Below are 27,989 nucleotides of genomic sequence, written 5' to 3'. Positions count from 1 at the left end.
GTAAAAACAAAAGCTGTAAGATCTTTGTGTTTGTGTGTGTCCATATATCTCTATATATGTTGTAAATGTGACATGTTTTTCCAAATCTGGATAGTATCACAGAAATTAACTTGTGAAAGAGCTCTATTTAGTTGGTCTGAAGACAAGCACTTACAAGGACTGGGCAATCTAAAATTCTTGAAAAGACTGAAACTAACCCAAATGTTTTTGAAGTTTACATGCTCTGGGATAATCTTCAGTGAAGTTGTTTCCATTAAAAATATTGATTTTGGGGGCACTGGGTGGCTCAGTGGTTGAGCATCTGCCTTCCACTTAGGGTGTGACCTGGGGGTCCTGGGATTGAGTCCCATATTGGGCTCCCTGCAGGGAGCCTGCTTCTCCCTCTGCCTATGTCTCTGCCTCTGTGTGTCTCTCATGAATAAAGAAGTAAAATATTTTTTTAAGTATTGCTTTTTAGGGATCCCTGGGTGGCGCAGCGGTTTGGCGCCTGCCTTTGGCCCAGGGCGCGATCCTGGAGACCCAGGATCGAATCCCACGTCGGGCTCCCGGTGCATGGAGCCTGCTTCTCCCTCTGCCTGTGTCTCTGCCTCTCTCTCTCTCACTGTGTGCCTATCGTGAATAAATAAAAAAAAATTAAAAAAAAAAGTATTGCTTTTTAAAATAAATAGCTTAAAACTGTGACACACACACACAAAAAACAAATGGTCCACAAAACATTCTCCTCTTCTTTTGAAGGATTCATGCTGCATTATCATTAACCAGTTATTTGACTGTTAAACTTAAATGGTCAGTTGAGATAGTTCTGAGATTGTTCCTCCATCACAGATTAAGACTGAGGTGGCAGGTATGAGGGATGATATTCATTTAACTTTCTAAGCACACTTGGTGACCTTGTCAGCCATAGAAGTCTTTGAGACACCCACAGCCAGTCTGCGTCGTATTATGAAGGGCAAAATGGCCCAGAGGGGGTGAGCCAAAGAAATACTCAATACAAATACACTTGACAGGAACTGATCAACAATGGTAGCATCACCAAATATCAAGAATTTGAGGTCACTTTCCAGCTTCTTCCCACAACAGTGATCAGTCTTCTTCAGCTCAGCAGACTTGCAAACAATGTGAAGTGCGTGACAATCCAGCACGTATGCATAGCCAGCAGTGATTTGGCCTGGATGGTTCAGGGTAGTCACCCAAGCTGAGAAGCCTGGTGGGTCATTTTTGCTGTCACCAGCCATATTGCTACAACAAACATCTTTGACAGATATATTCTTCTTTTTTTTAAAATATTTTATCTTTAAGGGATGACTTGGAGGCTCAGTGGTTGAGCTTCCGCCTTCGGCCCAGGGTATGATCCCGATGTCTGAGGATCGAGTCCCGCGTTGGGCTTCCTGCGAGGAGCCTGCTTCTCCCTCTGCCTATGTCTCTGCCTCTCTCTCTGTCTCTTTCATTAATAAATAAATAAAATATTTAAAAAGATTTTATTTTTAAGTTACACTAAATGTGGTGCTCGAACCCATAACCCCAAGATCAAGAGTCGCATGGTTCACTGACTGAGCCAGCCAGGCACCCCAGACAGACACGTTCCCGATATCAAAGCCCACCCTGTCTCCAGAAAACGCTTCACTCAAAGCTTCACGGTGCATTTCAACAGACTTGACTTCAGTTTCAACACTGACTGGAGCAGAGGTTTGAGAACACACCTCCACTCAGCTCACAAGGACAGTACCGAGACCACCAGTTTTGTAGACATACCAGAGGGGCAGACCAAGGCGCTTGTCAGCTGGATGATCTGCTGACAGGAGGCAATCCAGAGTTCCAAACGGCATGGTTCCGTTGGCACAGCCATCTTTGCCGGTGAGGTTTCATTTCCTGGATCAAGGCATGTATTACCGTGTGCTAACATGTGCTACCTGCACCTGGCTCCAGCATTTTGTCATCATTCTAACCAGAAATCGCCACAAATGCCACTGTGTTGGGGTTGGAGCCAAATTTCTTAATGTAGGTGCTGACACCTACACCTTTCTTGACATTTTCCTTGTATCTCTTCTGGCTGTAGGGTGGCTCAAGGGAATCCGGTTTGTAAACAGCAACGAGTTGTTTCACACCCAGTGCAAAGGCAGAAGGGCGTGCTCATGGGTCTGTCTATTCCTGGAGAGACCTGCTTCGAGTTCAACAGGAGCAGCAATAACCAGGAAGCCAACTCAGCCTGAACGCGCCTGTGCTCATGTTGCTGAGGAAGTCTCTGTGTTTTGGGACATCAATGATCGTCACATAATGCTGGCTGGTCTCCAGTTTCCAAGGGGAGACACCGAAAATGACCACACTTACGTTCGGCCTTCCGTTTGTCTGAGACCCAGGCATATCTGAAGGAGCTCTTTTCCACCTCAGCCAATTTTTGTGTCCAATGATGACAGTGTTGATATGAATTTTTCCTTTCCGATTTTCCTTAGATTTAGGAGTGGCTTTCATGACACTTGTGTTTTGGTGGCAAACCCATTGTGAAAAATATTGTGAAAAAAGCGATTATATCTTATATCTTAGAGCTCATAAAACATTTTAACACAGTTTATACAAACAATATTTATATTTATCCATATATTGACCCTTTCTTTACTTTGTTAGTCCTTCTTGCCTTTCATCTCTTTCATGATCACTTTCCTGTTTTCTCAAGTACATCATTAGACTATTTTTAGTGGGTTTTTGCTAGTGGTGAGATTCCTGTTTCTGTTTGTCTGAAAATGTTTTATTTTGCCTTGGTTTTTGAATCATATTTTTGATGGGTATTTTTATTGTGCAGTTATTATAATTCAATGCCTTCTAGATATTATTCCCATTTTCTTTTCTTTTTTTAAAAAAGATTTATTTATTTATGATAGACATAGAGAGAGAGAGAGAGAGAGAGAGAGGCAGAGACACAGGAGGAGAGAGAAGCAGGCTCCATGCTGGGAGCCCGACGTGGGACTCAATCCCGGGACTCCAGGATCGCGCCCTGGGCCAAAGGCAGGCACCAAACCTCTGAGCCACCCAGGGATCCCCTATTCCCATTTTCTATGTTTAATTAGTACTATTGAAAAGTCACCTTTCTGTATCTCCTTTGAATGTATGCTGTCTTTTTTCTTTGGCTGCTTTTAAGACTTTTGAATTTGGGGGGGGCACCTAGACGGCTCAGTGGTTGGCCGTCTGCCATGGCTCAGGTCATGATCCCGGGGTCCCGGGATCGAGTCCTGCATCGGACTACCTGCAAGGAGCCTGCTCTCTCTCGGCCTATGTCTCTGCCTCTCTCTGTGTATGTGTCTCTCATGAATAAGTAAATAAAATATTTTTTATTATATATTTATTTTTTAAAAAAGATTTTTAATTTATTCATTCATGAGAGACACACAGAGAGAGAGAGGCAGAGACACAGGCAGAGGGAGAAGCAGGCTCCATGCAGGGAGCCCGACATGGGACTCGATCCCAGGTCTCCAGCATCATGCCTGAGCCAAAGGTGGCACTAAACCGCTGAGTGAGCCACCCAGGCTGCCCAATAAAATATTTTTTAAAAAAAGACTTTTGGATCTTCGGAAGTTTTACTTTGATGAAACATGCCTAGGTGTTGAATTTTTTATTCATCCTGTTTGGGATTTGTTGAGCTTCCTGAATCTTTGCATTGATGACATTTTTTAATTTTGGAAAATACTCAGCCATTACACCTTCAAATACTGCTTCTCTTCTAATCACTCTTTCCTTCTGAGCTTTCAATTAAAAATAAGTAAATCCTTCACACTCTATCCTTTAAGTCTCCTCTGGTTGTCTGTTGCTGTATGACAAACTACCTCAAAATTGAGTGGCTTAAAAACAGCAACCATTTGATTATACTTGTCAATTCTGTTAAGTCAGAATTCCAGCAGTGTTAGGCTAGGTGATAGTTTTGCTCCTCATTGTGTCATATGTAGTCACTCAGTGGTATTCAGCTGGTGTCTTGGCTTATCTGGAGGGTCCAATATGGCTTTACTCATATGCCTCATGCCTTGGTGGAGAACAATGGAAAGCTAGACTCTACTGAGACTCTTGACCAGAAGGCCTGTATGTGTGACCTTTCCAGCATGACAGCACCCAGGATAACCAGATTTCTGACATAATGGCTGGCTTCTTCCAGAGAGAGCATCCGAGGAGAGCTAGATGTATGCTACATGGTATTTTCTGAACCAGCATCCCTTCCAGCACGTCTATAGGTCACAAATTTCTGTTATATTCTATTGATCACAAATGAGTCCTAATGCCAAGCCAGATCAAGATGAGGGGGATCAGGCTTTATTTACCTCTTGAATGGGAGAATAGCAAGTTCATACTGTACAAGGGCATACAGGACAGAACATATTGGCACATCCATCTTTGGAAAATACAGCTGGCTATAGTTTTTTTTATCATCTCTTTTCTATTTTCCATTAAAAAATATCTGCAAGGGAGCGCCTGGGTAGCTCAGTGTGTTAAGGGTCTGCCTTCAGCTCAGGTAGTGATCCTGGAGTCCCGGGGTAGAGCCCCATGTCTGTTCTCCCTCTCCTTCAGCCCCTTCCTCTGATTGTACTCTCTCTCTCAAATAAATAAATAAAATATTTTTATTTAGATTTTATTTATTTAGCCATGAGACATGCACACACACAGAGAGAGGCAGAGACACAGGCAGAGGGAGAAGTAGGCTCCATACAGGGAGCCTGATGTGGGACTCGATCCCAGGTCCCCAGGATCAGGCCCTGGGCCAAAGGTGGCGCTAAACTGCTGAGCCACCCAGGCTGCCAAATAAATAAAATATTAAAAAAAAAAAAACCTCTGCATTCCATACTATTTAATTTTACTTACCTACTAGTTCACCAATTTTTACTACACAAAGCATAAGTGTTTTAATAACTATATGTGACTCCTAGATCTTAAGTCTGTGAGTTTGTTTTGGCTCTTTATTGTCTCCATGGCTTCTTTTCTTTTTTCCATTTTGTTTTTTACCCTGTATCTTTGTGTTCTGGACATTATATCTGAAATATTTGTGAAAATAAGTTGAGGCCTAGGATGTTGAGAGGTTTTATGTTTTCTTCGGCCAGATGTCTGCAGACACTGCCAACCCAACTTACATAAATTATGATCAAGAATAGAAAATGCATGTCAATGAAGTGAGTTAACTGGTTTACTGTTACCCTGAGACCTTTCGGAAACCAGTTTAAATGGGCATTTTTTAATACTATTTTTTTTACTTAAAATTCAATTTGCCAACATATAGCATAACACCCAGTGTTCATCTCATCAAGTGCCCTCTTCATTGCCTGTCACCCAGTCACCCCATTCCCCCCACCCATCTCCCCTTCCACAACCCTTTGTGTGTTTCCCAGAGTTAGGAGTCTCTCATGGTTTGTCTCCCTCTCTAATTTTTCCTACTCAGTTCCCTTCCTTTCCCTTATGACCCTTTTCACCATTTCTTATATTCCCCATATGAGTGAAACCATATGATGATTTTCCTTCTCCGATTGACTTATTTCACTCAGCATAATACCCTCTATGGTTTACATCCATTTTTATTATCTTGATAGTACCAACAAGTCTTACTTGAGTGCTATCAATATGCTTACAACTCCCAAATTTATTCATCATTAGCATAGATCTCTTCCTTGGACTCCAGACTCATATATCCAACTGCCTACTCAACATCTCAGCTAGAGGCCTAGTGGGCATCTTAAACTACATATGTTCAAAACAAACCCTTGAGGGTTTTGTCAAATAAATCTCTTCTACCTCAAGCCTTCCACATGTCATTAAATGTCACCATCATCCACCTAGTTGCTTAGGAAAAAAACCTAAAAATCTTCTTTGATTTCTTTCTCCCTATTCCCCCACCTACTCAATCTAACAGCAAGTCCTGTCTGCTTATCTTCAAATCACACTTGGCATCTTTCCTTTTCTTTTGGTTTTTAGCACCACTATTTTTGTCTATATACTCTGTCTTCTCTTACCTAGATGACTATGACATCCTCTTAGTAGGTCTCCCTGCTTCTATTCTTGCCCATGGAACCTGTGTTACCATTTAGTTGGTACTCTCTGGAGTTCAGACATACATAAAAAGACCTGCTCTTGCCTCCTTACGTCCATCATTTAGTAATTCATTCACAAATATTTGAGCATCTATCATATGCCAGGCACTGTTTAAGGTTCTGGGGATATACCATTGAACAAAACCTTCAAAATTTGTGTTCTCAATGAACTTATTTTCTAGTTGGGGAACATAGACAACAGACAAGTAATGTATACTATTTCAGGTGCTAGTAAGTGCGTTTAAAAAGTACGGTAGGAACTATATGTATATAGAGTGTTCAGGGAAAGTCTCACTGATAAGATAAAACTTGAGCAGCAACCTGGAGGCAGTGAGAGAATGAATATTAAGATATCACAGGATGAGAATTCCAAGCAGAGAACACAAAGTTCAAAGGCTTAGAGAAAGGTATATATTAGTTGCATTTGAGGAAGAGCAATGAGGCCAGTGTGGCTGGAACAGAGTGAGCAGGAAACAATGGTAAGAGATGAGATCAGAGAGGTTTCAGAGGGGCATATCTCAGAAACTTGAAGGCCATGGTGAGGACTTTGGAATTTACTAAAGGTGAGAAGGAAATCTACTGGGAGATTTGGAGCAGAGAACAATAATCAGAACTACAATTTGAAAATTTACTTTAGCTGCTGTGTTGGGAGAAGACTATATAAGGGCCAGGCTGGAAGCTGGAAGTCTAGTTAAGAGGATATTCCAATAATTTGGGTGAGTTGAGGATGGTTTAGACCAGAATGGTGGCCACTGAGGCAGAGAGAAGTAGCTGGATTCTTTTCCATTTATTCCTTCTGTAAGCCACTCCCAAAAGTCTTTTATCTTCATTATTCTATAAAAACATTTTCAAGGTCACTGTTGATCTTTACATTACTAATTCTCAGTCCCTGTCTTAGTTGAACTCTCAGTAGTATCTGATAGTTGATTACTCCATCCTTGATGTGTGTTTTCACCTGGTCTCTCTGATACCAAGTTTCCTTTATTTTTGTACTAACCTCACTGCCAATCTTTCTCTGTCAACTTCACTAGTTCTTCATTTCCCTGACCTTTATTTTTTAAAAGATTTTTTATTTATTTATTTATTTATTTATTTATTTATTTATTTATTTATTTATTTATGAGAGAGAGAGAGAGAGAATGCACAAGCAGGTGGAGGGGCAGAGGGAGAGGGAGAAACAGGGAGCCCAATGTGGAGTTTGATCCCAGGACCCTGGGATCATGACCTAAGCCGAAGGCAGCAGCTTAACTGACTGAGCCACCCAGGTGCCCCTCCCTGACCTTTAAATGTTAGAGTGTTGGGTATTAGTTGTTCAAACTCTCCTCTTTTCTGTTTACAGTTAGTCTCATGATGGTCTACTCTTATGCAGATAAAATCCAGTTGTATATCTCCATTTCAGTTATCTTCCTTGAACCTGAGATTCATGTATAAACTCCCTATCTTATCACGTACATAATTAGTCTCTTAATCTCTGTCCCTTCCCCAAACCTGGTGTTTGTCCAGCCTTTTGCATGGCAGACAATGACCATTCATTCCTTCTCTTTAGTTACTCAGACTCTAAACACTGAAGTTATTCTTAACTCATCTTTTTCTCTCACCACATCTAATCCATCAAAGAATCCAATTGGTTTTAATTTCAAGAAATAACCAGTATTTGATTATGAATTGAGTATAGGATAAGATGAAAATGACTGTAATGCAAAGTTGGAGATGGTTGACTAGGAAACTGGAGAGGTTGGCCTTAGGAACATAGTCTATTTATTGTCATAAGCATAAAGACAGTATATGGTTACAGATGTCAATAAGTGTGTTGCAAGTCTGGAGGTTCACTGCACAAGCATTAGCTATGAATGAGAAGGGCTGTTGGAGAATGGGTAAAAGGGGTTGGAGATTTAAGGAAAAGTAGAAAATGTAAAATAGGGGTCCAGGACAGCAGGAAAGTCCGTAGACTACGGAAATACTCTATATAGTTATTATGCAGCAATAAGGATCCATTTGAGGTAGAAAGCGAGGTCAGAAAGTGACAAGAGTAATGAAGAGGGCACCTAGTCTTCCTCTAGGACCTCTGTTATCTGACCACTGCTCATCTTGACTACCTCGTCTCCTATAAGCCCTCCCCCCAGTTTTCACTGTACTCCAGTCATACTGGTCCTTTTTCTGTTCCTCAGATTTGTTCCTTTCCTTTTTAAAAAAATTTTTTATTTATTTATGATAGTCACAGAGAGAGAGAGAGAGAGGCAGAGACACAGGCAGAGGGAGAAGCAGGCTCCATGCACCGGGAGCCTGACGTGGGATTCGATCCCGGGTCTCCAGGATCGTGTCCTGGCCAAAGGCAGGTGCTAAACCGCTGCGCCACCCAGGGATCCCAAATTTTTTTCCTTTTTTTAAATTTTTATTTATTTATGATAGTCACACACACACACACAGAGAGAGAGAGAGAGAGGGAGAGGGCGAGAGAGAGAGAGAGAGAGAGAGAGAGAGAGAGGATTTGTTCCATTTGTAGGGCCTTTGCATTTCTTATTCCCTCTGCCAGGAAACATCTCTCAGAGCTCCAGCAGCTGTCCTTTTATCATCTTTTAGGTCTCAATTCCACAAAGAGGATTTCTCTGACCATCACAGCTAAAGTAACACCCCCAGTTACTCTCTATCACATTATTTGATTCTATCTCCTGAATGGCACCGTCAAGATTCTCCTATTTATTTTTCTACTAACTTATCGCTTGCTCTCCCCAATAGCATATAAGCTTCTACTTTATTGCATCCCAGTGTCTACAAAAGTGTCTGGCATATAGCAGGTGCTCAATAAATATCTGTTGACTGACACTGACTCTCCTTAAGTTTATCTTCCAAATTTCTCTATGCCTTCTCTTCTGTGCCCAACCTCCCTCTGCTCCCCTAACAACCAAATCCTCCCACTTTGCTCCCTGGATCCCTAGTACTATGGAAAACAACTTTCCCTGCATTCTCAACCTCTGTACCACACGCTTCACTTCTCCCTCCTGCCTCTCTCAGAACCTTTTCACAAGACTAAGACTACTCCTGTGGCTCATGAGGTTGATGGGTGAGGTTGACTTTCTTCATGCTCCCCATTGATGCTACCCCTGATTCAGGTACCTTTTGTAAACCCCTCTTCTCCTCCGTCTCTCTAGAGTAAGAGTTTCATGCCTTCTGGATTGATCATCCTCTAACTCTCATTGTTGGTGTCACCATCTAACCTCCTATTTACTCCTTGGCTTCATCTAGATTTTGCTACCTGGATCTAAGGGTTCTTCTTTCCTTTATCATCAATCTTTGGAGTCACATTCCTACAGATTAGCGGTGTCTCTTCTATTGTTTCAGCACCTGAAGGCAGAGGAATAATCAATGCACCCATACCTGTTTCTTAGTATATGGGGAGATCTACTCATCCCATAATCCCAGAGACGCTCCACTGCAGCAATGAAATAGTGTCGTGTTTTCTTTTGAAAGCTGCGGAGGCCCTGATTTTCATAGTCGCCGTAGATGTCAAAATCTTCTCTCTTCATTTCAATTGAGAAGGTGTCATCATACTCAAATTTGTCTTCCTCTGGCTGAAGAGTAGTAACGGTTATTTCCCTTTGATGGTGTTTTGAGACTGGTGGGTTTTGAGAGCACAACCTTCCAGGCTCTCCTTGCTTTGCCCACATAGCTTCTCTTTGGGGCTTATCTTGTCCTTCATTTATTGCTGCTGTTGAATCATTATTTTCACAAGGGCCCAGGGGCAAAATGGTGTCTTTCCTTTTAAAAGCTGTGTTCGTCTGTGACTTTTTTTGGGATTTCCACTCTTCACTTGGTATCTGGGTATCATAGTGGTTATCCCAAGCAAGGACACCCAGCAGCTTGGAGGGAATCTTTTCAGAGCTTTCTGTTGCCCATTTCAGAAAGGGCACTTTTCCAGGGCTATTTGTTTTATTCATTTTAACAGGTCCCTGTGTTTTCTGAAGGAAGATCTTTCCCATGAGATCCAGGTGGCCAGGAGAATCATTGCTAGTTTTTGTAGGGAAAGAGTCTTCTTGATCAACATGAACTTGAGAAAGTAATTCAACTTTGTCAGATGTTTCGGACAAGCCTGGTTGCAAGAGAACAGTGTTTTCAAGTTTCTTGTACATGGGTTGGTTTGTGGCACTTTTCCCCAGGGAGCTGAACTTTCCTTGCCCTTCAGTTATTCCTAAGGTTACAAAGGCTAAAGAGAGGTTATTTCTTTTGGCTTCTTGTAAGAAATGACTGCCTTCTTGGACTCCAGAAGTCCTCTCTCTAAAGGTATAATTACAGGCTGATGCTGGAAGATGAGAAGAGTTGTGTTGGGATGGGATCTTGGTCAGATCTGTATGTCTAACTGATGGAGATGCTGATTCCTTTGCAACGGGTAATGCAGAGTCATTCATTTGAATGGTGACATGATTCCTCATAGAACAATCTGATAGGGGGGACTGAGTAATGGCCCTTTTTTCTTTCTCATTATACTCTATCTGTGTGAGGGTTCCCTGGGCCAAATAGTTCATGTTTTTGGACCACTGGGTTGAAGTGTCATTTGCAATAACCTTCCTTTCAAACTTTATTTCTCCTTGTGAGAGTCTGGGTTGTTTCAAACTCCGCTTACCACGTTGAGTGATAACATGCTGACTTGCATTAGAAGACATCCTCGTAGTGCTTGGAAACCTCTCTACCATTTGGTTTGTTTGATTTCCCAAGCCTTCCAAGTTTGCTTCTTCCCTTATTTTTGAGAAATTGGCCATATGAATCCCTTCACTATGTGGCGAATCATTTAATGACCTGGTGTCTTGAAGTATTGGAGTATATGGCTGCTCTTCTAAACCTGCTACATTTTGCTTAGTGCTTAGTAAGAAAAGGTTCTTCAGGAAGTTCTTAGTGCCAATCATAGTATGTGCCTGAGGCAAAGCCACATTCTCCTGGGTTAATTTTTCCTTTCTTTCTATCTCTTCCAGAGATTTTTTTTCTTGATTGTATGTATCATTTTCTTGGACATTAGCCAAGTTAGCAAAAAATATGCTCTTGTTGTTTGGAAAAATCTCTTGGAGTTCTGTGTCCTTCGTAAATTCATCCTCTCCTACTACCACCTTCTCCTCTGACAAAAAGTTCTGATCTTTCACAGATTTTTCTGATCCTAAAGATGTTAATTGTTTTGGACTGGGCCTTTGCTCAGAGCTTAGGGAGTTCTTGCCATGGGTCTTTATCCAATCTGGCAAGAACGGTATCTTGGAGGATGATAGATCTGGATTTTCTGCACGTAGTGGCACAGGGTCTTCTTTTTTTTGGTGGGCCATTTCCACATTTTTTGATAAAGTAGTTTTATTTGACACATGATTTAGCCCCAGAGCTGTAGTATTTCTGTCCATAAACGTTTCATTATGAATCAAAGAAGTTACTTCTTTAAACTCAGTATTCCTTTCTAACATAATATCTTGCCAGACTGAGGTACTGTTCTCAATTAATAATGTTGGGATAGCAACACGAGTCTTTCTATTAGTTGTTAAGTTAACTGGTGCCCTGTTTGTCTTTACCGAAGAGATATTAACTTTGAATAAAGCATTATCTTTGATTAATGAAGCAGGTCCACGAATTCTTTCTTCTTTAAATAACCTATTACTTTCCATTGATAATACATTTTCTCTCAGTGAACTTTCTTGAATATTCATTAAAGGTGCTTCTAACAACTTGGAATCATTATCTTCTTCACTCAATTCCAAAGGTACACCAGACTGAATAAGGTGGGATGAATTATTGCCAAATACAATGGTACCTAAATGACTGTTAAAGTGAACTGACATATTTGGGGGTCCTAAGGAACCTGTCTTTTCAGTAGCTGCTGCCAACTTATCTGATGGAATTGTTGGTGAAGTCATTAGACTGTCTGATGAACTAGAAATTTTTAAATCAAGTTTCTTCAACTCTACTGTTGTATTTGTCCCCAAATTCTCATTTAATCTTAACTGCAGTTCTGGCTCAGGAGTAAATTCTCTGTCCTCACTGTGACGGAGCTCTGGTCTGAGACTTGCCACTTCAGGTGGGCCCTTGTTTCTTTCTATTGCTCCACGTGAATGGTCATCGGCTCTATCTGTGGCCTCTCGGAGATCAGATAAGAACAGTCCACGTGGAGTAGGATTCTGTCCCAACAGCATCAACAAATCACTAGAGGAGACACTTTGTGCTTTAATCAGCTGTGTTCTTTCTCCAGATTGAAGGTCAATCTTCTCTATGTCATTTTCTGGAGTTGTGGTGGCTTTCAATTGCTTTTCCTTAGTGCTAGGGTGCCTTGAATTCTGGGAGAAGCTTCTAGGTTTAATTACATTGTTTTCATTTAGCAGGGGAGTTGGAATATCTTCGTATGTGTCCTCATAATAATCATCAATGTTCCTGTTACAACTAGAAACCTTCAGTAAGGCTGTCATGCCTCTGTTCCGAAAGTCTGAGTTGTGGCACCCCAGAACCCACAGACCTAGAGATGAGGAAAAATAAAATTCTGGTTACTCACAACCCTGGTCCCAAGCAAGTACTGTATTAGTAGTTCTTCTCCTCTATTCCCAGATAATGAAAAAATACTACTTGGTACCATTGTACTACAGGTCATCAGGTGAAATCCCCGGCACCTAAACAGTCCAACAAGGGTAGTGAAAGTGGTTATCGCATTGCTGCTATTGTGGTACATCTGTCTGTAATCACAAGAAAGGTCTGTGATTAAAAATGAATAGATACTGGGATAAAAATGGAGAAATGTAATTAACATATACAATAGTGGAGAGTTTTTTTTCGAAGCTCCTATTTATTTGAGGGAGGGAGAGAGCATGAGTGAGGGGGCAGGGGCAGAGGGAGAGGGAGAAGCAGACTCCCCTTTGAGCAGCGAGACCCATATCGGATTCGATGTCAGGACCCTGAGACCATGACCTGAACCAAAGGCAGATGTTTAACCGACTGATTCACTCAGGCACCACCAATAGTGGAGAGTCTTAATAGTCCCACAGAAATCTTTTTTTTCTTTTTTAAAGACTTCATCTTTTTATTTTAGAGAGAGACAGAGAGCGTGGGTGCATGTGAGCTGGGGGAGGAGCAGAGGCGGAGGGAGGAGGGGAAAGAATCTCAAGCTGACTTGGCACAGAGCACAGGGCCCAGCATGGGGCTTGAACTTACCACCCTGAGATCATGACCTGAGCCGAAACCAAGAGAAGGATGCTTAACTGAGCCACCCAAGCACCCTCACACAGAACTCATTGATGATGATAATGACTTAATTCTTTTTTAAAAAATATTTTATTTATCTATTCATGAGACACACAGAGAGAGAGGGGCAGAGACACAGGCAGAGGGAGAAGCAGGCTCCATGCAAGGAGCCCGATGTGGGACCCGAACCTGGGAATCTGGGATCATGCCCTGAGCCAAAGGCAGGCACTCAACCACTGAGCCACCCAGGTGTCCTGATAATGACTTAATTCTTGAAACTTTATGTAGGCTAGCTATTATTGCTATACAACATAATGGCACACGTTCTTAGAGTGGGATTGCCTGGGTTCAAATCCTAGCTCTGCCATTTACCAGCTGTGTGATTTTGAGCAAGTCAACTGAGCTCTCTGAGTTCCAGTTTTCTCATATGTAAATGAAGCCAATGCATCTGCCCTATCATATAAAGTATTCAAATCACATAACACAATGACTAGCTTCCACTGTCACTGATTTGCAGAATAAGAAATCACAAGGCAAAAAAAAAAAAAAAAAGAAAGAAAGAAATCACAAGGCAGAAGGACTCAGGTTTAGGATACACATAAAATTCCATTACAGTGCTAGCAATATTAATTCTTACTATGGACAGGATTGTTCAAGTGAAGGAACTTCATAGCGGTAAAGTAGATGCATAAACATAAGTAAAAAAAAATATACCTTTACCAAGCTACCCATCAGGTACCTTAATAGCCTCTTCATCTTGCATGACATTTGCAAGCAAAATCTTAGCTAAATCCAGCTTTCCCTCAAAGGGAAAACTTTCCCCAAAATATATTTCCATAGAGACCTCTAAGATAATGGGATGCCCACAGAAAAGGTTTTTATGGTCAAATTAATGCACATTGCACTCTATGTGCAGCCTGATAATCAATCAAATGGGAAATTAGAACACATTTTCTACATATAAGGATTCAGAAATTCTACCTCTAAAGGAGCCACTCTCAAGAAGTGATGGGAGTGTGTTTTCTACCAAAACAAAGGAGTATATTGTATATTAAAAAAAATAGAACGACAGGAGATCCAGGAAAGAGACACCTATCCTGAAGGAGGATGAACAAAAGTCCCAAGTTAATAACTGATACTCAGTCAGTCCTAGAAAGAACCAGCCCAGAAGGGAGGAAGATGCATGGGTCCAGGAGATCAGTTTCTATGTAAAAAAGAATATATGTTGTATAATAAAGCTCTTGAAAAGAGAATAACTAAAGGGAAAATATTATAATATAAACAGTAAAACATTTAGAAGTTCCTGTTAAACAAGTAATAAAAACAAGAAATGAAATCCTATTTGATTTCATAGTGAACATTTACATAGTCCTAACGATGTGATTTCACTAAAAATAGAGACATAACTATATCATAAGTTTGTGGATTTGGAGCCTAATTTCATGACATTTAAAGCATATTTTTGGTGGCATAAAACTATTTAGGTCAAAGGATACGAAGATACACATTTGAAGGGGTACATGCACCCCAATGTTCATAGCAGCATTATCCACAGTAGCCAAACTATGGAAAGAGCCCACATGTCCACTGACTGACAAAGGGATAAAGAGGATGTGGTCTATACACAATGGAATGTTACTCAGCCATCAGAAAGAATGAGAGCTTGCCACTTGCAACAACATGGATGGAGCTAGAGGGTGTCATGCTAAGCGAAATAAGTCAGTCAGAGAAAGAGAAATACCATGTGACTTCACCCATGTGTGGAGTTTAAGAAACAAAACAGATGAACATAGGGGAGGGGGAAAGACAGAGAGATGGAGACAAACTATAAGAGACTCTGAACTCTACAGAGAAACTGAGGGCTGATGGAAGGAGGTGGGTGGGGGCTGGGGGCTGGATGGGTGATGGGGATTAAGGGGGGCACTTGTTATGATGAGCACTGGTGATGTATGTAAGTGGTGAGTCACTGAATTCTACTCCTGAAACCAATGTTACCCTCCCTATATGCTAACTAACTAGAATTCTTTTTTTTTTTTTTTTTTTTTTTAGAATTCAAACAAAAATTTGAAGGAAAAAAAAACTGATACTGGGTCAGAGTAGACCAGGATAGGAGCTGAAATGAATAATTTAAATAAGGCGTTTTTTTTTAATTTTTTAAAATTTATTTATGATAGTCACACAGAGAGAGGGAGAGGTAGAGACACAGGCAGAGGGAGAAGCAGGCTCCATGCACCGGGAGCCCGATGTGGGATTCGATCCCCGGTCTCCAGGATCACGCCCTGGGTCAAAGGCAGGCGCCAAACCACTGCGCCACCCAGGGATCCCTAAATAAGGTTTTTGATTCTTAAAATTCTACTGTTATAACTTGGACACAACCAGTTCCTTCTTTTTTCTAAGGAGGACAGTAATTGAGAAAAGAGAAAATGAAACTCCACAAACAGGTTTGAAATGACATATACCAAACTCTGAGAAGGGCCTGGGATTGGCAATAGAGATCAAGGAGGACTGTGGTTATATCTGTATTTGCTGAAATTTTATAACAAGAAGTAAAAGTTAATTTAAAACATAATGATTGGGACACCCGGGTGGCTCAGCGGTTTAGCACCACCTTCGGCCCAGGGCGTGATCCTGGAGACCCGGGATCGAGTCCCACGTTGGGCTCCCTGCATGGAGCCTGCTTCTCCCTCTGCCTGGGTCTCTGCCTCTCTCTCTCTCTCTCTCTCTCTCTCTCTCTGTCTCTCATGAATAAATAAAAAAATTTTTAAAAAAGGAATAAGATGCCCACCCAAGTTTCAGACTTGGTCAGCACTACACATATATAGACCAGTCTCCTGCCTCAGTGATATCACCAGGACTTTCAGTGAACTCATTATTTTTGTAAGCTGTTAGACATCTTGGAATTAGTTTTCATTAAAGTAACCCAGAGAGACAGAGCCCAGCTGATCACAGGTAGATCGGAGCACACCTCAAGCTCCAATAGACGAGAGCTCTTAGTCACCCATGGCTAGCACGTAATATGTATACATATATATCACATTTTCTTTATCCATTCATCCATCAATAGACACTCAGGTTATTTCCATATCTTGGCTCTCGTGCATGATGCTGCAATAGCCACAGGGGTGCACATATCTTTTTGAAATCATTATTTCACTTCATTTGGCTACATCCTCAGAAGTGGTATTGCTGGATCATATTTCAGTTCTACTTTTAATTTGTGAGGAACCTCATATTGTTTTCCAGACTGGTCGCACCAGTTTACATTCCCATCAACAAAGCATGAGGGTTCCCTCTTTTCCACATCTGCACCAGCGTTTGTTATCTCTAGTCTTTGATAACAGCCACCCTAACAGATGTGAGGGAAATCTCATTGTGGTTTTGATTTACATTTTCCTGATGATTAATGATGCCGAAGACCTTATCATATACCTACTGGCCATTTGTATGTCTTTTTGGGAAAAATTCAATGGTATCCCTTGAGTTCTGCTTTCTTTGTTCTTTTTTTCTCAGACTGGGTAATTTCAAAAGACTTGTAATTGAATTCACAGATTCTTTCCTCTGTTTAAGTCTGATGCATTCCGCCCCCCATTTCATTCATTGTATTCTTTAGCTCCAGAATTTTTTGAATGATTTTTCTTTTTTGAACTTATTTGTTAATAATGTATTATTTTCCCAATTTTGTTGAATTATCTGTTTGTGTTCTCTTGTATCTTGCTGAGCTTCCTTAAAATAATAAGTTTGAGCTCCTTTACAGGCAATCTGTAGACTTCCATTTCTTTAGGGTCAGTTATTGGAAAGTTACTGTGTTCCCCTGGTGGTGTCAGGTTTTCTTGTATGTGTGTGTGTGTCTCTCTGTGTGTGTGTGTGTGTGTGTGTTTCTTGTGGCCCTGCACTGATGTCTGCACATTTGAGGAAGCAATCACCTATTCTAGTCTTTATGGATGGACTTGGAATGACTTTCACCTGTGGGTGGCTCTAAGCGTGCTGTCTGGGTGGGGTTCAGCAGCTCCAGTGACAGGGAGGGCACAGTAGCATAATTTCTATGCAGCTCTGTCAGCTGTGGTCAATGTTAGTGAAGAATGGAAGGGGGTCCTTAGTGGCCAGTGCTGTGTCTAGTAGCAGTGGTGGTGAGAGTTGTTGGATTCTTAGGTGATGGAGGCTGCTGGGGTCCTCTTGTTCTCCTTTTCACCCACAGGGGAATGTTCTAGCTGGGGGATCTTTCTTGGTGCTGAGTCTTGGTGATGGTGCTGGTTTCTGGGGCAGAGGGGTGCATGCAGTAGTGGTCGTGTTAGTTTTCAAGGTGTAGACACTCAGAGTGGCAGTGCAGTCAGGGTCCTAGGCTCAGGCGTGCACGAAACTACCATGCTTCCTGGGTCTTGGGGCATAGGCACATATGCTGTGATGGTGTCATTGTGCAAAACTCAGGTATGCATAGATTACCCCCTGGTCTCTGGGGCATGCCACATTGCCTAGGCCCTGGTGGGTGGTGAGTACTGGCGGCAGGCTACAACAGCAGGATGGGCCCCAGGGATGACGGGGTACTGTGGTGGTGCCTCAGGCCCTGAGGAGCCGGGCAACAGTAGCGACTGAAGCCCTTGAGGATGGCAGGTGCCATGGAGGCAGGCCCAGGTCCCAGGGAGCAGGGCTAGCAGCATGTCCCTGGGGAGAAGATGCAGCTTAAACTCTGAGCAGCTCTTCAAGCTGGCTTCAGTATCTGTGAAGACTGTGGAGGTCTTTAGGTGGTGATTAGAGGTGCTAGAGTCCTCTCGTTTCCTTTCCTCATGAGAAGAAATCCCTCAGAGGGGATTCCCCGGTAGCATCAAGTTGCTCTAGAGTGAGGAGGGATGGAATTAGCAGACTTGCACTACAAAAAATGTTGAAGGGATATACTATCAATATAAGGACACAGGTGTAAAGTGTAAGAATGGAAAAATATATATTGCACAAACATTAACCAAAATTAATATTGTTAAGGCAATACATCTGAGACAAAGCAGGTGTTAGGGGCAAGAAGTACTACTTCAGACAAAGTAGGATATTTCATAATAAAAGGATATTTCATGATAAAATGGCTAATTTCATAAGAGTATATAACAATCATCAATAATTAATGCCGTGATTTTATGTTGCCTCACTTATTTTGACACAGTTATTAAAGAGAACAGAAACTGAACAATCATAGTTAAAGGTTTTGATACAGTTCTCTCAGTAACTGTAAGAAGCAGACAAAATATAAGTAAACCTACGAGGACTTTAACAACATAATAGAGCAAAACTCGACATACATGACAAATATGTAACAGTCCACCACAACTTCAGAAAGCATATTCATTTGAAGGGCAATTGGGTCATGAGCTAAAGTAAATCATATGCTGGGCATACAGCAACGCTCAACAAATTTTAAACCAATAAAACCATATTGAATAGGTTATGTGACCACAGTGAAGTAAAAATGAGAAATCAGCAACAGAGGGATAATTAGAAAATACCTATATGTGTAGAAATTTAATAAAAGACTTTTAAATATCTGTGGGTAAAAGAAGAAATTACAATGGAAATTAGAAAATATTTCAAACCCGGTGATAATAAGAATATGATTCACTAAAAAAAAAAAAAAAAGAATATGATTCACTGAAACCTGTGATGTGTGGTGTGTTTTTTCCCCTCTGCTATTAATAGTTTTATTCAAAAGTAAGGCACAAAAACAGGTATAGGTATAGGGATTGGAAAAGAAAAACTGAAATGGTCAAAATTTACAGTTTAATTGCCTACATAGAAAATCTTATAGGAATCTAAAATAATTGCTAGATCTTACTACTGAACTTATAGCAAGGTTGCAAAATACGGGGTCAATAAACAAAAAATGTCTATTCCTTTGTGTGTATGTTATCTAATAAAACTTTATTGATCAAAACAGGTGATAAATGTCCTGACTAGTTTCCTTTTTTATTAAGATATAATTGACCTGGGGCACCTGGGTGGCTCAGTCTGTTAAGCATCTGCCTTCGACTAGGGTTATGATCTTGGGGTCCTGGGCTCAAGTTCCATGTCAGGCTCCCTGCTCAGTGAGGAGTCTGTTTCTCCTTCTCCCTCTGCCCCTTCCCTCCCCTTGTGTGCTCTCTCTCTCTCTCTCAAATAAATAAAAAATCTTTTAAAAAGATATAATTGACAGAGATGATTGTTTACGTTTTAGGTGTACAACGTGTTGATTTGATACCTTAATATATTACAAGATGATCAGCACCATAGCATTAGCTAGCACTTGTATCACTTTATATAATTATCATTTCTTTTTTTGTGGTGATGTGTGGTTAAAGCAGAGTGTGAAGTGAAAAATGATGGACTGAGACCTGCCACAAAATGGATGAATCATGAAGTCATGAAATATTCAGAAGCAGCAAATGCATAGACACAGAAAGTAGACGAGTGGAGGTGTTGGGGGAAATGGGTACCTGAGTGCTTACTGGTAAAGGGTCTCTGTGGGGTGATAGAAATATTTTGCAATTACACAATAGTAATAGTTGCACAACACTGTGAATGTACTGGAAGCAAGCGAACTGTACACTTATAAATGGTTAAAATGGTGAATTTTACATCAATAAAATGAACAAAAGGCATCAGACTTTACCATGTTGGACACAGGAAATCTTCTCTAGCGGCTTTAGCTTCAGCTTTGTCATTAGTGAAATTATATTAAAATTTTTTCCCTCAAGTCACGTAAAGCAGAGTTTTAATTTGTCTTTAGAATTTAAGTGGTCACCAAAATAACTTAAAAGCCTCTCAAAATACTGATATTTAAAATATTCTTTTTTCTGCTTATACACACAAACATACACATACAGGCACTTTCTCTCTTTGGTTTAGACAATTACAATCATGTTACACATACTGTCTCATTATCTTTTGTACATATTAGATTCATTAATTTAAAAAATAATAAGAAGCTAGTATACACAGGAACTATAAACTTTAGGGATACACTGATGAGTAAGATAAACAAGGGCTCTGTCCTCAGAGTTTGCCAGCCACATCCAACCTGAAGGTTTCCCAGTGGCCTGAGAGGTGACAATGTGCTTGCAAAGGCTTCTAGGTGGTACTTATTAAACAGTACCAAAGTTCACAAAGTGCCCAGAATCATATTTAGCTCCACATGTTAATTGCATCTATACATGTTTATTCACCACTATAGTTTAATAAACACACTTACAATTTTGACCAATGGTAAGTAAAGGCACTTTTTAAAGGAAAGACTTTAAATATTTGATATGCTGCCATCATTAAAATGCCTTGCAATAACTAAGACCACTTGAACCATTTAGTATTTGCCCACACATGAGCATATACATGGCTACTGAAGTGATCACAGCTGTTAGTGAGAGAAGATTATAAATATAAATAACTATGTTACCTGGGTGTCTCAGCTGGTTGGGTGCTCAACTCTTATTTTCAGCTCAGGCCCTGATATCAGGATCATGAGATTGAACCCAATGGTGTGCTCCTTACTCAGCGCAGAGTGTGCCGAGGACTCCCTCCCTGTCACCCTCTGCCACTCTCTCCTGTTCTCTCTCAAATAAATACATAAAATCTTAAAATAAAGAATAATATAAAGAACTAACCTGGGTTTTCCATTGACATGAAGACAGTTTCTCCTGAGAATGGGAAGAGGGTAAGTGTGTCTTCATAGACCATTTTGTGTTTGAAGGTATATCCAGAGAAGAAGACAGACAGGAAGTCAGTTTGTGCTCCAACACTTAGAATGTACCAGTACGCCACCTCATGCAAACAAACTGACAGCTGCAAGTTGTCAAAAACATAGCCATTGATGCCTGAAAAAAAAAAAGGAGAACAAGATGTTTTAGCTGTATCCAGATTTATTATTTGAGGTTGTTAAGATATGATCATAAATAATTATATGTTATGCCCATTACCTTATTCCCAAGAAGAGATATTGCATTATACTTTACAAAAAAATAGGTTGTTAATACTTGATCAGCTAGGTCCCAATCCCAAACCAAGAAGAATCATAGAACTTGACCCTTCATGAAGAGGGAGGAAATGCTACTCTTTAGTAGCATGGTATTGATTTATACAAATGGAATACTGGCTGCCAATTAGATAAATGTATTATATCAATGTTAAACTTTCTGAATTTTATAACTCCATTTGGTTACGTAAGAGAATATCTGTATTCATAGGAAACACGCAATGAAGTATTAACAGATAAAAAGACAACTTTCATTTGGGGAATATAAATAATAGTGAAAGGGAATAGAAGGGAAGGGAGAAGAAATGTGTGGGAAATATCAGAAAGGGAGACAGAACATAAAGACTCCTAACTCTGGGAAACGAACTGGGGGGGGGGGGTGGAAGGGGAAGAGGGTGGGGGGTGGGGGTGAATGGGTGACGGGCACTGAGGGGGGCACTTGATGGGATGAGCACTGGGTGTTATTCTGTATGTTGGCAAATTGAACACCAATAAAAAATAAATTTATTATTAAAAAAATAAAAGTAACTCTATAGAGAAAAAAGAGAATGATAAAGCAAATATAGAAAAATATTAAAAATTAATGAATCTGGGGAAAGGGTATATGGGAGTTCTCTATACTATTTTATTTTTTTATTTTTATTTTTTATGAGTTTTTTTTTAATTTTTATTTATTTATGATAGTCACAGAGAGAGAGAGAGAGAGAGAGAGAGAGAGAGAGGCAGAGACACAGGCAGAGGGAGAAGCAGGCTCCATGCACCGGGAGCCCGACGTGGGATTCGATCCTGGGTCTCCAGGATCGCGCCCTGGGCCAAAGGCAGGTGCTAAACCGCTGCGCCACCCAGGGATCCCCTCTCTATACTATTTTAGTAGAATTTCTGTTAAGTTTGAAGTTATTTCTAAATAAAAAGCTAAACAAAAGTAACACGGACTTTATAAAGGGAATTGTTTCTGACAGCCTCTTCTATACATCTATCCATCCACCAATTCAATAAACATTTGTCTATTCTGCACGGTGGTGGTCCAGAAATCAACTAAGCAATGCTCAGACTCTAGCTTAGTACAACTAATCGAGAGTCAAAATTTCTTGCCTTAAAAAGCATTAAAAGATATTATAAATCTATTGTAATTAAAGGTGTGATAATATGCAGGTTTAGATGAATATATCAGTCAGAATATAGAGTCCAGAAAGAGACACAGATATAAATGGGAATTTAATACACCATAAAGGCAGCATTTCAAACAGGTAGCAAAACAGAATGAGCTATTGGTAAATGCTGATGGGAAATATTTCTATTGATAGGGAACCACAAAGACCCTGAATAGCCAAAGCAATCTTGAAAAAGAACAAAGTTGGAGGCATCACATTTCATGATTTCAAGCTATGTTACAAAGCTGTAGTAATTAAAGCAATACAGTACTGGCATAAAAATAGACCTATAGACTAATGAAGCAGAATCAAGAGCCCGGAAGTAGATCCTTAACTAATATTTGACAATGTAGTCAAGAATACTCAATGAGGTGGGCACCTGGGTGGCTCAGTCAGTTAAGCTCTGCCTTTGGCTCAGGTCATGATCCCTAAATAAAATAAATAAAATTGAATAAAAAAAATAAAATAAAATCCTAAATAAAATCTTCAAAAAAATGTTAAGAATACTCAATGAGGAAACGGTAGTATCTTCAATAAATGGTGTTGGGAAAACTGGATAACCACATGGAAAGGAATGAAATTGAACCCTTACATTACACCCCACACAGAAATTAACTTGAAATGGATTAAAGACTTAAACAAAAGACCTGAAACTGTAAAGTCCCTAGAAAACATAGGGAAAAAGCTCTTTGACATTGGTTTTGGCAGTGATTTTTTGGATATTACATGAAAAGCAAAAGCAACAAAAGAAAAACTAATAAGTAGAGTTATATCAAACTAAAAAGCTTCTCACAACTAAAAAAAAAACAATAAACACCATGAAAAAGCAGCCCAAGGAATAGGAGAAAAATTTGCTAATCATTTATCTGATAAGGGGTTAATATCCAAGATATATAGAGAACTCATATAATTCCATATCAAACAAATCTGATTTATAAAATGGGCAGAGGAACTGAATAGAATTTTTTCCAAAGACATGCAATTAGTCAACGGGTACGTGAAAAGGTGCTCTGCATTAACCATCAGGGAAATGTGACCATCAGTGAAATAAATCAGAGAAAGCCAAATACCGTAAGTGGAATCGAAAAAGGCTGAACTCATACAACCAGAGTAGAATGGGTGGTGGCCGGGGTGGGGGATGCGGGAAATGGGTAGATGTTGGTCAAAGGGCACAAACTTCTAGTTGGAAATGGCTCTCTTTCCTGGCCCTGCTCTAAGGGTGGGCTGCATGCCCACAGGGGGAGTGCTTCTGGGGCACCCCTGACCCAAGGCTCAAGTTCTCCAAGTTTTAGCAATTATGTATAGAACTTCTAGAAATATTCATGGGCAGGTTTTTGTGTGAACCTAAGTTTTCATTTTTCTAGGGAAAATACCCAGGAGGTGTACTGCTGGATTATAGGCTAAGTACATGTTTCATTTTATTTTTGCAAAGATTTTGTTTATTTATTTGATAGAGAGAGAGAGAGAGAGAGAGAGAGAGAGAGCTTGAGCACAAGCAGGGGGAGTGGCAGGCAGAGGGAGAGGGAGAAGCAGGCTCCCCTCAGAGCAGGGAGCAGCTCGATGCGGGGCTCAACCGCAAGACTCTGGGATCATGACCCGAGCCGAAGGCAGATGCTTAACCCACTGAGCCACCGGGTGCCCGGATGTTTGACTTCATAAGAAACTGCCAGACTGTCTCCCAGAGTGACTATACTACTTCACATTCCCACCAGCAGTGCGAAGGCTCCTGTTGCTCTGCACTCTTGCTAGCATATTTAATATTGTATGTTTTATTTCAGCTATTAAATTAGCCTCTCACCGAGGCTTTTTTAAGTAGTCTCCATGCCAAGCATGGAGCCCAATATAGGGCATGAACTCATGACCCTGAAATCGAGACACAGCGGAGATTAAGAGTCAGACACTTAAATGCTGAGCCACCCAGGCGCCCCCTCACTCAGGTTTTATTTTTTTATTTTTAAAGATTTTATTTATTTATTCATGAGAGACAGAGAGAGAGAGAGAGAGAGAGAGAGAGAGAGAGAGAGAGAGGCAGAGACCCAGGCAGAGGGAGAAGCAGGCTCCATGCAGGGAGCCCGACCCGGGACTCGATCCTGGGATTCCGGGATCACACCCCGGGCTGAAGGTGGCGCTAAACCGCTGAGCCACCCAGGCTGCCCGCACTCAGGTTTTAATATGCATTTCCTTAATATCTGATGATGTTGAGTATTCTTTCAGGTACTTATTTACATTCCATATATCTTCTTTGGTGATGTCTCTTCAAATCTTTTGCCCATTTTTAAGTTTCTTTTTTTTTGTTTGTTTGTTTGGTTTTTTTATTGCTGACCATGACCATTCTGATATGTGATTTGCAAATACTTTCCATTGATCTGTAGCTTGTCTTTTCATTCTCTTTAACAGTATCTTTTGTAGAGCCAAGTTTTTTATTTTGATGAAATTCAATTTATCAATATTTCCCTTCTACGGATTTTTAAAAAAGATTTTATTTATTTGACAGAGAGTGAGAGAGCACAAGCAGGGGGAGCAGCAGACGGAGAGGGAGAAGCAGGTTCCCCCACCCCAAACAGAGAGCATGATGTGGGGCTCCATTTCAGGACCCTGGGATCATGACCTGAGCCGAAGGCAGACACTGAACCCACTGTGCCACCCTGGCGCCCCTGGATGTTGATTTTAATGTCATTTATCAGAAGTCGTCTTCTAACTCTAGGTCTTGGTTCTACATTATACATTTAGATCTATGATCCATTTTGAGTTAATCTTTGTTTAACTGTGAGGTTTATGTCAAGGTTCATATTTTTGTATATGGTTGACCAATTGTTCTAGAACTATTCGTTGAAAAGACTACCCTTTCTCCATTGCATTGTTTTTGTCTTTGCCAAAGATCAACAGGCCATGTATATGTGGGTGTATTTCTACACTATTCTATGTCACTGATTTTTGTCAATACAATGCTATCTTGATTGCTGCAGCTTTATAGTAAGTCTGGAAATCAGGTAATATGAGTCTTCCAACTTAATTTTTCTTTTTTTATTTTTTTAATTTTTCTTTTTCAAACTTGTTTTGGCTTATTCTAGTTTCTTTGCCTTTCCATATAAATCTTATGATATGCTTTTCTCTATCAAATAAGAAATCTTACTTAGATTTTACTAAGAATTCCATTAAATCCTTAGATCTATTTGGGGAGGGCTGACATCTTTACTGAGTCTTCCAATCTGGGAATATTGTAAGCCTTTCAACATTGTATGTTTTTTAAATTTTCTTACATCAATGTCTGGCAATTTTCAGTGTATGGATTTTGTACATTTTAGATTTGTGCCTATTTGAGCTATTGTAAATGGTATTTTTGTCATTTATGTTTCTAATAGTTTGCTGTTGGCATATAGAAATATGGCTGACTTTGGTATGTTGACCTCACATTCTGCAATGAAGCTAAACTCACTTACTAGTTCTAGGAGTTTTCTTGTAGAGTTCTTGAGGTTTTCTATGCAGATAATCATGTCATATTTGGTTTCATGTCTTCACTTTAATAGGCATGCTTTTAAATCTTCTGGTTTCCTTCCCCAATTTACCCACTGCCAACTACTTTTCAGAGTTCTCAGCTGCTTCATGCCTTCTGTTACAGATTTGTTGTCATTCAGTGGGATAGACAGGGTAACATGTGCTTATTTCATCTTAACCAGAACCAGAAGTCCAAATGGCATTATTTTTAGTTTTAATGGTTTCAATCACATTGGTTTCAAAATACTGTACTAGTTATACAGTAGCATTAAATAAGAATACCCTCATACTTAAAAGCCCACTGGTAATAGCTGTCTTATAATTCTGCCAGTCTGATAGGTATAAAGTGTTAGAGCACGGGTATTCTATTTTGCAGTTTCCTGTAGTGAGATTGAATTTTTTGGGAAAGATTTATTTATTTTTGTGGGGGGGGAGGGCAGAGAGAGATGAAAGGGAAAAACTGAAATAGACTCCGCACTAAGCTGGGAGCCTAACATGGGGCTTGATTTCACGGCCCTGAGATCATGACCTGAGCCAAAACCAAGAGTTGGATGCTTAACCAAGTAAGCCACCCTAGCATCCCTGAGAAAGAAATTTTTTAATCACATTTTTGACCATTCTGATTTGTGTGTATATATTCTGTAATAGGTTTAATTGTGCTTCTGCCCAAGTTCATATGTTGAAGTTCTAACCTCTAGTGTCTCAGAATGTGACTGTACTTAGACATAGGGTTTTTAAATAAGTAATTAATTAAAATGAGGTGTTAGGGTGGGCCCAAACCCTATATGACTGCTGTCTTATTTTTTTTAAGATTTACTTTATTTATTTGAGAGAAAGTGGGGGCAGAAGGAGACAGAGAGAGAGAGAGAGAGAGAGAGAGAGAGAGAAACAAGCAGACTCCCTGTTGATGGTAGAGCCAATGCTGGGCTCAATCCCCAGACCCTGAGATCATGACCTGAGCCAAAGGCAGATGTTTAACTGACTGAGCCACCCAGGTTTCTTCCAAAAAAGTGCATTAACATTTTTTTTATTTTAGTTTTAAGTAATCTCTACATTCAATGAGGGGCTCAAACTTACAACCCTGAGATCAAGAGTTGCACATTCTACCAACTGGGCCAGCCAGGCACCCTGAGTACATTTTATATTAATGATGGATTATGCATATTTGGGTAAGTGAAAGTTGTGTCTGATTTAACCTTTATTTTTTTTTATTTTTTTATTTATCCTTTAAAAATAAAGTTCTCTCAGTATTTGATGCCTTCTATAAGAAAAAATATATATACATTATATGATCATATTTATGCATTTATATAAATTTGTATATGTTCATATATAACAATATTTTAAAAGATTTATTTATTTTAGAGAGAGTGTGTGAGAGTGTGGGGAGATGGGCAGATGGAGAGGGAGAGAAAATCCCAAGCAGATTCCCTGCTGAGTGCAGAGCCTGACAAGGGCTTGATCCCAGGACCCTGAGATCATGACCTGAGCGGAAACCAAGAGTTGGATGTTTAACCGACTTGAGCTACCCAGGCATCCTCACGTAGCAATTTTTTAAAAAAATATTTTATTTATTTATTTGACAGAAAGAGAGACGGAGAGACAGAGCATGTGTGCACACAAGCATGGGGAGCAGCAGGTAGAGGGAGAGGAGAGAGAAAGAGGCAGGTTCCTCTCTGAGCAGGGAGCCTGATGCAGGGCTCGATCCCAGGGCTCCGGGACCATGATCTCAGCCGAAGGCAGGCACTTTACTGACTGAGCCATCCAGGCGCCCCACAATTTTTAAGAAAATATGACTCTTGCATGCCATATAAATTAATCCACTTTCTGGACATCATTTTGGTGGCTTCAATTTTCTTTTATCCATTACCCACTGAATTTGAGTGCTGCTTTACTTACTGTGCATGATGTTAGAGAGTTGGAACTCTGGGTCATGGGGCTGCACTACATCTGCATTGGGGAGGAAGCGCTGCATATTCTCTGTGAGGTACCAGCTTCGATTCTCATCAAATACAGAAAACAGGATGACATTTCTCTTGTCTGACATCATCTGTTAATTATACATATTGAAAAAAAGAAATGCTATTAGTATTGTCCCTTAAGAATTAG

At 40.3% G+C, this 27,989-nt stretch overlaps 1 protein-coding gene across 2 annotated transcripts in view; it reads right to left on the bottom strand.

Annotated features, from left to right (window-relative positions):
* Positions 1-27,989, bottom strand: part of F8 (coagulation factor VIII) — a 148,733-nt gene that overhangs the window by 51,151 nt on the left and 69,593 nt on the right. For both annotated transcript variants that reach the window (XM_072818167.1, XM_072818168.1), the window contains exons 12-14: positions 27,780-27,930; positions 20,867-21,076; positions 9,432-12,531 (exon numbers count right to left, since the gene is read on the bottom strand). In XM_072818167.1, the coding sequence (XP_072674268.1) occupies positions 9,432-12,531; positions 20,867-21,076; positions 27,780-27,930 (3,461 nt within the window). The remainder of the gene's footprint in view (positions 1-9,431; positions 12,532-20,866; positions 21,077-27,779; positions 27,931-27,989) is intronic.

The sequence above is a fragment of the Canis lupus genome, chromosome X (assembly GCF_048164855.1).
Source record: "Canis lupus baileyi chromosome X, mCanLup2.hap1, whole genome shotgun sequence".
Taxonomy (NCBI): domain Eukaryota; kingdom Metazoa; phylum Chordata; class Mammalia; order Carnivora; family Canidae; genus Canis; species Canis lupus.
Note: the sequence above shows the minus strand (reverse complement) of the source record. Positions and strands in the feature narration are given on the sequence as shown.